At 38.3% G+C, this 12,685-nt stretch overlaps 1 protein-coding gene across 1 annotated transcript in view; it reads right to left on the bottom strand.

Moving 5' to 3' along the window:
- LOC117549533 (insulin-like growth factor-binding protein 2-B) overlaps window positions 1-11,768 on the bottom strand; it is a 45,894-nt gene extending 34,126 nt beyond the window's left edge. The window contains exon 1 of the mRNA XM_034221532.1: window positions 11,315-11,768. Within this exon, the coding sequence (XP_034077423.1) occupies window positions 11,315-11,672 (358 nt within the window). The 5' untranslated portion in view covers window positions 11,673-11,768. The remainder of the gene's footprint in view (window positions 1-11,314) is intronic.
- Between the last annotated feature and the right edge of the window lie 917 nt (window positions 11,769-12,685).

Genomic DNA, 12,685 nt, shown 5'->3' on the forward strand with positions numbered 1-12,685 from the left:
AGCCAATCAGAATCGAGCTGTCGCAGAATTGCTTGCATACATCAGATTTATTTCAGAAGACAACTTTGTTGAGGAAATATTATTTATAGTACTGGAAGGTAGGACCACATGAAAAGACATTTTCCACATTTTAGATGAGTACATCATCTCAAACGGACTTGACTGGTCTCGTTGTGTGGGTGTGTGTTGAGATGGGGCAGTGGGGCTATGACAGGAAAAGAAAGCGGAGTGACAGCTTCGATCAGGCAGAAGGCCCCAAATGTAGTGGCAACACACTGCATGTTCCATCGGGAGGCACTTGTACACATCATTTAAAAAAAAAATTGCAACAGAGGATAATGCTATATGGGGGTCCTTGGCATGGCAAAGTTTGGGAACCCCTGTGAGAATGTCCTGTACTGGTCTTACATCTCATGACATCAGCTTTTGATTTCCCTCTTGGATCTTCTGGAGCCTCGGAGAAAGACAAAATGGTGAAGTAGTCCTGTCCTAACAGAAATATCAAGAAACATAAAACATAATATTGCAGAGCAAGTGTGCTATTTAAGAAAGAGGTGTGTTTGTTTGTTCAGGGGCTATAAATATAATGAGTTTTTTTTAAATCCAACAGAGTACTCAGTGCATGACATTAAGGATTTTGGGAGATGGCCCTGTGGGCCATCTAAGCTAATTTACAGATGGCCCTGAGCCCAATAGAGATTGCCCTGAAAAATGCTCGCGGACTAAATGACGCACGAAGGGTTTGGGGGGTCTCCCCCTAGAACATTTAGATTTTTGCAGGTCTTAGATGCTGTCTGGTGCATTCTCTAGACCAGTGTTTTTTTCATACCAAGGACCACTTAACCAATAAAAAAACACTCGCGGACCACCTAACTCCAAAAATATCCAAAGACACATCGTTTATCTAGAACAGATTACAAATCGCATGCAAATGGTACAAACAAGTGGCAACATGTGTGATGAAGGTGTTGCGCTGGGCTATATCATGCAATCGAAAGTGAAACTTAAGCTCGCTCCATTGCGGAGATATTCCCGCGAGAGTGTGAAAAACTTAAATTAATTTATTTCAAATGTGAAATTTGACCAATATACTCACGGACCACTAGGGGGCGCTCACGGACCACCAGTGGTCCACGGACCACACTTTGAGAAGCACTGCTCTAGACTGAATTATAAGATGAACCACCACAATATTATATTGTTCAATTTCAATGTTATTCTTCATTTCACTTGTTTGTTTGTTTTGTTTGTGTTTGCTCGCTTCATGCCCTGCATAGCTATAAGAAATACTTAAGTTGTTGGTCAAGACACTTTCCATCTGATGAAGGCAAATGCCTTCCCAGATGTAAAAAAGTAGAAAACATTACATTCAGTTATAACTGCCAAAACAAACATTATTTACACTATTATGGCCCCTGTTAAAAATGTTTGTAATGTTATCTACTGTAAGTTGGTCGAACGAATGCCTCCTCATCCGGAAGCTGACCGAGCAGACCTGAGCAGCAGTCGAGAGGAGCTGAGCGCATCCGCGAAGCACACAAAATGGCGACGTCAGAGTTCCCGTTAGCCGGCAAATCTAAATCTCTTCGGTCAAAATGTCCGGTCAAAATAATTTCCCTTTAGCGCAATACCGCTACAGTTGCGCCACTTATGTGACAGACAAGAATAGTCAATTATAATGTTTAACACTTAATGTGGAGAAAGAGATGTCCTGTATGGGTTGATTGTGCGTTGATCTGTTGGTAATGCCTCTGGGTTCCGGTGGACATGTAAACAAATGCATAATGCTGCGCTATACTTTGCGGCCTCACCCGGTTGCATAGCGACACTTATTGTTTAGGTGTCTTTTAATAAGCAGGTAGTCATATCATTAGCTAGAACTAGCTGGATCTGATCGATATGGACATAAACGCGAGTGAAGTCTAATCTGACGGGAGAGAGAGATCAGCTGCTGCTGACGAGTCGACACGCAGCTCTGCATGATCACATGCAGCGGTGAGCGGACAAAACACACACTTCAGGTTAGAATATCACACGTAGCTATTTTAATTACCTCTCAAACTACCTAAACTAGTTATAGATATGTTTAGTTTTACTGTCGGGTCACTCATTACTGATCCCCGAGCTGCATGATACTGGCATAATAGATTGCCCGATCGGGCAACCAGCAGGTGAGGCTTCATTGCCCGAGCTAAATACTAGATGGCCCCGGGCCATCGGGCAGCCCTTAATGTGGAGCCCTGGTACTACAAAGATAATCAGGTTATAAATAAACCGTTCTAAATCCATCAACATTGAAATAAATGTATTATTCAAATAATATTTAACTGTTATCAAAACTTAGTACAACTGTAGAAGCTTGCTATGTACGGTTATATCACTGAAAGAATCACTTTTAACATGTTTTTTACAGTCAATATATAGTGACAAAGGGTCGCAGTTCTCACTATGTTAAATAACATTTGCCTTAAATACATTGCAATGTGAAAGTTGAACAAAAATGTTATGTTGCTTGGTAAAATGTAAATGTAACCTTTGGCTAAGAAAGTACAGTACACTCAACATCACTGATGTGTAGATCTAGTATTTAGTCATGTTTAATGGCATGTATATCAGTGTATTAGAGTCATTACTTTATTTTTTTAAACCACTAACTTTATGCATTCTTTGTAAATTATGAAAAAGGTATATGTACCTTGGAATCCGTGCTGAAGTTCTCTGCTGTGAGGAGTCCAGATCTGTCTCTCCTCCTCTGGTCCAGCCTGTCTGGATCACCTCAAGAGCACTTTGAACAAACAGCTGTAAAGTTACATGCCTGGGTTACAGACTTCTTTACATGCAAACAACTTGTTATCTTCTTTTAAAAACAGGTCATAATCTTATTGTTATACTTAAGAAATTGCTGGATATCACAGTCCTTATACTGTATCTTATCAGTTTGATTGTATATTATTGTGTAGGTCCTTTTTATTTTACTGTTACTTTGGATGAGTTTTTCATGAGTCAGTCAAATTAATTTGTTTTCATATGCCATATTCATATGTATCACACACGTAAGGGTAAGACACAAACCTATTCAACAAATGCAATGCCATTTTCACTTAAGTTACAGATAATGTAATATCTAATATTTAAACAAATTTCCTTGTCACTAAAGCATTGACTACACTATTCATCGTCCTTAAATGCAGGAATTAAGTTACATGTTCCGTTCTACAGCCACGATAAGGCTGTTTCTCAAGTGTGAGGATAATACAATGAAAAGAGGCATTGGTAATAATATGAATAAAAACAACAATGTGTGGGTTCCCTGTTCAGATAGGCTGTTAGCTGCAATTATTAGCTAGTCTATATTGTATGCTATAGTAGAGCATAGCGAATTGAAATTAACCTTAACAATACAGTAACCTAACTAGCTAACGTACAAGGATGACCTTATTTTACCAAACTCACACAGAAGCCTTTTGGCATCCACTAATGTTTTACACTTCTCTATTACGTTTTAACTTGGATGCTATGTATTGCATCGTTAGCACAGATGTAGCTACCGATTGCTCAAATGCTAACCCAACTCTAAACATTCATTAACGTTAGCTTAATACAAAGTTAAAAACACCAGTAACATAACATAAAGTACGCAGGTTTGACTTACCGAAGAAACTGCATTCATGGACGGTCTGTTCTAACCACAGATAAATCCTATATTTGCATGACGAATAGTCCACCAGGAACACAACAAACACGGCCGAGTTCAAGTAGTGTTCTCCGGATGAGCTGAGCCCCTGGATGTATAATAAGAACTGGATATAGCGTGGGAGGCGGGGCCTCGTTCATTCCTATGAGAGTTGCTCATTGGCTCATGAAGACAAAATGGCCCAACTTTTAAGAGGGCGAAACGTAACGAAAGTATTCATATAATCATATAATCCGTTTTTATTGTGCATCGATGGGTAAAGGTAAAACTTATGTAGTACTGAAAACGTAACATGAACGTGACGGGCGGCGCGGTCCCGTGGGTTAGATCCGCGTTCATAATGCCGAGGAAAATAACTCTCAGAATAACGTTATTAGCAGGAGTGCACATCACTTTGTGTACCTGGTTCGCAAAGGAGCACCTGGAGATGTTGCTTGTTGCGCATCCTTAAAATGAAATAAACCGTACCTTTTGAGGGGGTACTTGACTTTATGAACGGGGGAGGTGCGCTAGTGAGCACGCTCATGAACTGTTCGCCCGTGCCTCGCAGCAGGGTTACTGTGCGGAGCGCATAAAGCAGACCCTTCACGAGATAGCGAGGTGTAGAGCGAGGGATCGCAGATGCCGTCGCGCTCGCAGACGGATTAAAACAATTAAACCTAAATGGCTCGCGAATTATAGTTTGGCGGCCGTTAATATACCTGGGCGGCCCGCCCAAGTAAAGTCTATGTGTGGGAAACCCTGCTATCACCAGTTATTATGCAACTCGCAAATCTCTCTCTCATCTCTCTTATCTCTCTCTCTCTCTTCTCTTATCTCTATTTTCTCTCTCCCTCTCTCTCAATGTTCTCACCTGCGCACCAGTTATGTGCAGCCCTGGTACCGCCATTTGGCCACAACGAATATTTTCCTCAGAGTCCGGCACACTTCCTGGGGGCTTGGCTGAGCCCCTGTAGCATCACGGAGCTAATGGAGCTAACGGAGCTAGCAGAGAGACAGAGGAGCTAGGAGCAGCAGTCCCGTTGTCATGAAGGGGGAATATATACAGAATGTTTTTTTGGATCCAGGCTAGAAACATGTTCATTTTCTGATGTTAAGTTGGACATTTTAACATAGGGTCTACAGCAGGGGTGCCCAACCTTTTTTGAGCCGAGAGCTACTTTTAAAGTTGCCAGTCTGGCGAGATCTACCAGTCCAAATAGACTACCAGGTAAATACACACTTCTACTTGTATAAAACTGACCTTTGTACGATGAATACTTCATAAAATACTGCAGATCCTTTATCTTACCTCTTTCTAATCTACACACATACAAGTATTTAACTGAAGTTACACACAACAGTGTTGTTGATACAGAGTTGGAGTTTATTCACACGTCATGTTTTCAAGAAACATTGAACAGTGCTGCCACATATGACACATATGACCAGAGTTGGGTGTAACGCACTACTGTAATAATATCACTTTTGTCGGTAACGGAGTAGTGTAACGCGTTACTTTTATAATTTAGTAATCACACTACAGTTACTAACATTGCCCCGACACGCGTTACTTCGTTACTTTTATAAAATAATCACACTCACTGACAGACTAGAGGGGTTTCCGCCGCAGGTTTATATACATGTAGGCCTATGTAATCTGCGCGACTTGCGAAACCACATCTCCACGTGCAGTGCTGCATAAACATGGCTGAGTCTTTTCATCTGTAAACTCCCTCAACGGGGCCGCTCGCTCTCTTTTGTTGATCGCCCTCTCACGGGTGAACAGGTGAACAGTTCAATACCCCGCTTCATTGTAGGAATTCTGCCATGTCTCTACCACTTTAGTTTGACCATCTCTGTTACTAAGTTATGGAATACTAAATAAATAAGTAATTAGATACCTTACCGTTATGCGCTCATAAAGAATGATAAGAATAATGCGTCTTGAACTGGTTTCATTAATTAGTGTCTTGACGTTTCACAGACTGTTAGCTTGTTGTGTGGCTGGTAGCCTATTTGAGAGCATATACAAAGAAATACTTGTGTTATGTCTTCCTTAATGCAATAGTAATTGGGGGTGCAAGTGGAGTCTCGCAGAGGCAAAACTGTGGCGCGCACACTGTAGGTGCGCCGCAGTCTGCGTGATCTGCCTGTAGGGAGGGGCGGGCCGGCCCTGCGAGTAAAGTAACGAGTAAAGTAACGAGTTACTTTATGTAGAGAGTAACGAAGTAGTGTAATATATAACTTTTTTTTAAAGTAATATGTAATATATTACTTTTTTTTAGTAACGACCCCATCTCTGCATATGACACAGGAAAAAAAGAAAAGACACTGAACCCTTTCTTTGCCATTATATAAACATAGTGTTGCTACAAAAGTATAAATTAGGCTTACTAATAAGACAACTCAGATCTGAAGCTACACAGGAATCTGCTGCCAAAGTGCAATAAAAAAGACACAATTAATATAATCAAACCCTTTCTTTGTTGCATTTTAGTAGAGTATACAAATAAATGCCTTTAAAATAGGATGCAAGCAACACTAGTTTCTTAACCTGAATTGATAATAGACTATAATCAATTTAAACAGAACAGATCTTAATGTTTGCATTATTATACCATTTTGTACAATAATTATAATGAATAAGTTCAAACAAACTAAAACGTATACTTACAGCTGATTAATAACGGTATCTAACTTGAGTTTTTATTATATCAAAAACCTGTTGAAATGCTACTGTTATTTTTACTGTCCCCAAAAAGCGCATCGGCAGACTCCAGGAATGCTTATTTCACAACTTCGCCGTCTTTGAAAGAAAGACTTCATGTATTTCGCAAGAACGTGACTGACACGATAAGATGCTATTGTAGCACAACACAAGGCAATTCAAAGTGCTTTACAAAAAATGAAAGACATTAAGAAAATGGCATTTAACATCAGTCATTAAAAAGAAAAGCTAATAAAATAAACATTAAAAGAAAAAATACATGGATAAAAGTTACAGTGAGATCAATTAAACATTACAAGAAAAACTACATGGTTAACAGTTACAGTGCAGTCTAAGATATTAACAGTTCAATTAAAAGCAGCGACAAAAAGAAAAGTCTTCAGCCTGGATTTAAAAGTAGTCAGAGTTGCAGCGGACCTGCAGGTTTCTGGGAGTTTGTTCCAGATATTTGGAGCGTAATAATTGAACGCTGCTTTTCCATGTTTAGTTCTGACTCTGGGGACAGAAAGCTGACCAGTCCCTGAAGACCTGAGAGATCTGGATGGTTCATAATTTAGCAGGAGGTCAGAAATGTATTTTGGGCCTAAACCATTCAGTGCTTTATAAACCAGCAGCAGTATTTTGTAATCTATTCTTTGACACACAGGAAGCCAGTGTAAAGCCTTCAGAACAGGAGTGATGTGATCCACTTTCTTAGTGTTAGTGAGGACTCGAGCAGCGGCGTTCTGAATCAGCTGCAGCTTTCTAAAAGATGTTTTAGTGAGACCTGTGAAGACACCATTGCAGTAGTCGAGTCTACTGAAGATAAAAGCATGGACACGTTTTTCCAAATCCTGCTGTGACATTAGTCTTTTAATCCTAGATATGTTCTTTAGGTGATAGTAGGCTGATTTAGTAACTGTTTTAATGTGACTGTTGAAGTCACCAAGAATTGAAAAAAATAGTGAAAAATGTTTCTCAAATGTTTGAGAAAAAAAAATGCTTATACCAAGCACATTAAACCTAAATAAATGTTAACTCTTTCTCTTACATTTGTCTTTGTGTGTGTTTGCAATACCCAAATCAGTTAACCTCTTAAGCCCCAAGCCTGTTTTTCAGGCCTGCAGGTCTCCCTTGAAAAAGAGATCTATGATCTCAATGGGACCAATCTGGTTAAATAAAGGTTTGAAATGAAATGAAATGAAAATGACATTCCCAGAACAAATTACCATAACTTCACTTCTAAAAGCGATAAATTAATAATATTTTTTCTCAAAGTAATGATAAACCTGTGAGTTGGATGTAGAAAAGTCAGAATCAATATAGAATTGTTTAATTTTAAAGTAAATTCAGATTGAACATAGTAAAACAAATTTAAATTATAGTGTCCGTCCAACATTACTTATAGTGAAAACCACCCTTTAATGATGGGATAGTAGACAAAAAGCTTTAGGAATCCAAACTATAACATATAATAAGTACCCTGTATCAAGATTGATGCAAAACAAGTGACATTTGACCATTTGAGAGAGGTTTAGCAACAAAAAAAACACCTTTGGTTGGATTTGCCGTTTCTCTGGAACCCATTGGTCGATTTTGGTGATTGACACCTCTTTTGAACCGTTAGAGCCAATAGAATCAAAGGTGAAGTTCCATATACACACACACATTACCATTGAGGAGTGAGAGTTACGCGCATCAAGTCGAAAGCTATGTTATGCTCTGATAATTGAAAACTGAAACCTAGGTTCAAACTAGTAAATATGAAGATGGATTATCAGTAATCATTTCAAAGTGACACAGACACATTGGATTAACCATTGGATTAACCTTCAGCAGCGTTTCTATCGTTTTAATGCCATTGAACACAACTTTTGATCAGAACAACAGCTAAGGTAAGAAGCTTCCTCCGTGAAGCTACGTGTTGTGATGTCTGTTTTCGCTTCCCCTGTGGCGAGTTTGGATCGCTCAGTGATGATACTAATATTTCTGGAATCTGTGGAATCTCAGCTTGCTAATCGATATCTTGTTTGTGCAGATACGATAAGAAATAAGGGTATTTAAGCCGTGAGTTCGGTGCTAAGTGCGATAGGATTTTAGACGCTTCTTGTGAGACTTGTGTTTTGTTTCGGTAAAAATGGTTCGTATCGTCAGTTAGCTGAGTTTCTTCCCGTTAAGTGAGTATGGAACATTAATAGTTTCATAAATGTTAAGAAGCCCTGAGACACAGTTTTGTGAAAAGAAAAGCCCTGTAAGATAACTTTTTATAACTCCCTAATACAAACTTTACTCTGCTTTTACATCATCATTTGCCATTTTCATTTTAATTGAACACAGTGGACTGGAGCAAAATGTACATCCCTATTGAACCGGTATCCATTGTGAAGCAGGACTTGTTTTTTATCAAATCCGATAACCAAATCTTATGTGAGCTACCAATGCAATTTATCATGGAAAACATTCTGAAAGATATCTATGATGTATGTCTTCAATATTAACAGCATGTTACCAGTTCCAAAATACAATATGCAATGCAATCTGTTTTTTTAAATGTGTATTACATTGCTTACATAAAGTATCAGCTACAACATCCTATAAAAAAAGACTCCCAATAGGAGAGCTTTGAGGATATGTACGGGTTCATGCACGGGGTACTGCTTATTTGCACTCACAGATGTGGGCCTGTCACTGCCTTCCAAACATACAGCATATGTCAACATTCATTTTCAGGAATCAATAGTGAACTTTTGTCCTTAATAACTTTAATGTGGGAGAACAAATCACAACATGTCTACGTCCACGCAGGACTTCAGATACGTTTGATGTGGTTTTACTGACATTTTCCAGTTTTTTTCTTGCTGTAAATCTTGTGTTGAGTCAATGTACAGCCTCTTTGACTTTATTTTAAGGTAACTGATTCAATATCATGCTAAGGTTTGATGATTAAATCAAAACTAGCTTGCTTAGTAATGCTTGTACACATGCAGAATATTACATGTGTGACATTCCGTGATGAATACTTGGAGGCTTTTTAATAGAGTACTGTATCATAATGCATGAATTATGCCCCTAATAAAGTAACATTTACCAGAAACATGAGTCATGTCTGAGAATGTATCAATTGTTGTAATTCCCAAATTAAAGCAACAGGATGTGAGTGTTTTGCTTACTTAAACCTTTGGTGTGATTTCATCAAAGGATTTAAGCATCGTATAAGCTAATTGAAACCAGTTTCATTGTTTATTTTGGTCTAACAGAACCTGACAGTCATTACTAGTTTTGAGTTGAAATCTGATTTTAATCTCTTTGCTACATATTATTTTGAGTTTTCTGTAATTTCCCATTTAGACACAGGATCCTATGAAAAACCACAATGACGTACTACTTGCAAACTGATCTTGGTTAGAAAAACAGATGATGTTCTTAAGCATATGAGTAGATGTAAGTTTGAAATGTATAATATGCCTCCAAAGTCTACTGTTGCACTGGAAAGAGTATAATAAATTGTGAGGCACTGTATTATGCATGTCATATCATTGTCATTATCATTATGCATGTTATAACTAAACGTTAATGAAGAGCTCTAGATTACTGCACCCAACTTTCTTTTTACAACCAACTAACAGACCTTAAGCCGCGTTCATTGATTTACTTACCCTACCTAAAACAGTACAACAAGCTGAAAATACAGCATCTTAAAGTATGCCATGATCATTCGGTATTGACAAAACTCTTCTAGAGGAATTGCAAACTTGGAAGCACCCTGAGAAACGACAGAAGGGCTTTTTTGTTTTTGTATTCGCACCACCAAAAGAGTGGTTCAAAGATTAAGTATTTTTGTAGGTCGACAAGATAGTTGATCAACAGGTTCCTTGTCAAAAAGCAAATGGTTAATCCATTGGACTTTGGAGTATTGCAGAAAATAAGCTCTGGCAAATAAACGTAAAATACTTACACACTTTTTTCAGCAGGATAAACCCAACCACTTTTTGAAGCATAATGCAATTGACAGAGGTACAAACGGAAGTATACAAATTACATCCTGGTTGCATGACTTTACTTCAACAACGTAACTAGGCGGACTCATGTTGGTATGACGACAATAAGTGTTTTCATTTAGCCAATTTATAGCAATCATCGTCTGTAAGACAAATAAAGTTAATCAATTCATAAGTAGGGTATTTACTGACATATTTTGTGGTGGAAGTTTGTTAGGCTACTAACCATAAAACCAATTCAAACACCCATCAACTTTAGGATAACGAAAAAGTCCTAAAACCCTAACTCATTTCTGTACCACTCTAGATAACTTTGGAGTGATTTAAAACAGCGTAGAGCTTTTTAATATTATGATAATAAATAAACAACTCAGTTCCATTTCCCAGTGTTACAAAAAAAACATCTATTATGGAAGTACTTTTTTCCAATTTCAGTGATTTGGCTATGATTTGTGTTTATTACTAGCTGTTGTTTGTGTTGTTTCTCCTCACAGGTTAACACATTTAAAAAAGGAATACAAGTAACTGGTTGCTGCTTTGGCATATTTCTCAGACAAATCACTGTATACTTAAATCAATTTGGAATCAACTGGAAGAGTATTCTGAATTGAAAGCTTAAAAATAGTCCCTCAAAAAAGTGTTCTTAGAACAAGTAGTTATTATGTTGCAAACACAATCACTACTTTCAAGAACTATGAGAACGTTTTACTCGTTAGCTTTGATGATAGCATTCAGTGGTTGGATCTGAGACTTAACCAAAACAGTTAGGGAGGCTGTGTAAACTACTGTAAATGAACTGAAACAGGCTAAAATGCTGTAGACTGGAGCTGTAGAGTCAAAATAGAAGTTTGTGCTAAATTATTTAATCCATTGTTAATGTAACAATTATTGAGTACTGCAGTTTTTACAACTTAAAACAAAATAAATACGTACCATTTTTAGCCTGGTGGTACAGACTTGTTTCATCCATGTCTACTTTTTGTCCACATTGTCCTAAACCGTCAATGAGGTGTTCCAAAGGTGTTTCAGAGTCTGCGCTGGGATAGCACCTCAGCCAAGTGGAGCATCTTGTGGTATAGACCCCGCAGAGGTCCCCCTCCAGCTTGGCACACACTGGACAGCAGCCACAGCCCGGCTCCCTCACTATCTCTGTGCATGCAGCTGTGACTTCGGGACATGAAGCTAGTTGCTCCGCAGTACAACTCGGACATCGGAAAGCTAAATCCCCAAGTAAGATTCCAGGCAATAAAAAGTATGCAAACAGCAACCCGTAAGTAAAATATATGACCATTCTAACGTTTGTTGGGTTTATAAGTGACTACTGAAAGGCCTAAATGAACGTTGGAAGATAACAAGATACACAGGACCCTGAGGGTCAACTGTGTGTGGGTAAATATTGGATGCCACTGACAGGGTCCTATCTGCTGTCATATTACTGCCTGACTAAACAACAATAGTGCAAATAAAACCAAAGTCTACATCAATTCAAGCAATTCAAAGTGCTTTACAAAAAATGAAAGACATTAAGAAAATGGCATTTAAAATCAGTCATTAAAAAGAAAAGCTAATAAAAGAAACATTAAAAGAAAAAATACATGGATAAAAGTTACAGTGCAGTCTAAGATATGAATAGTTCAGTTAAACATTACAAGAAAAAATACATGGATAAAAGTTACAGTGCAGTCTAAGATATGAATAGTTCAATTAAAAGCAGCGACAAAAAGAAAAGTCTTCAGCCTGGATTTAAAAGTAATAAGAGTTGCAGCGGACCTGCAGGTTTCTGGGAGTTTGTTCCAGATATTTGGAGCATAATAACTGAACGCTGCTTTACCATGTTTAGTTCTGACTCTGGGGACAGAAAGTTGACCAGTCCCTGAAGACCTGAGAGATCTGGATGGTTCATAATTTAGCAGGAGGTCAGAAATGTATTATGGGCCTAAACCATTCAGTGCTTTATAAACCAGCAGCAGTATTTTGAAATCTATTCTTTGACACACAGGAAGCCAGTGTAAAGACTTCAGAACTGGAGTGATGTGATCCACTTTCTTAGTGTTAGTGAGGACTCGAGCAGCAGCGTTCTGAATTAGCTGCAGCTTCCTAATAGATTTTTTAGTGAGACCTGTGAAGACACCATTGCAGTAGTCGAGTCTACTGAAGATAAAAGCATGGACAAGTTTTTCCAAATCCTGCTGTGACATTAGTCTTTTAATCCTAGATATATTCTTTAGGTGATAGTAGGCTGATTTAGTAACAGTTTTAATGTGACTGTTGAAACTCAGGTCAGAGTCCATGACTACACCTAGA

The sequence above is a fragment of the Gymnodraco acuticeps genome, unplaced genomic scaffold (genome assembly GCF_902827175.1).
Source record: "Gymnodraco acuticeps unplaced genomic scaffold, fGymAcu1.1, whole genome shotgun sequence".
NCBI lineage: Eukaryota > Metazoa > Chordata > Actinopteri > Perciformes > Bathydraconidae > Gymnodraco > Gymnodraco acuticeps.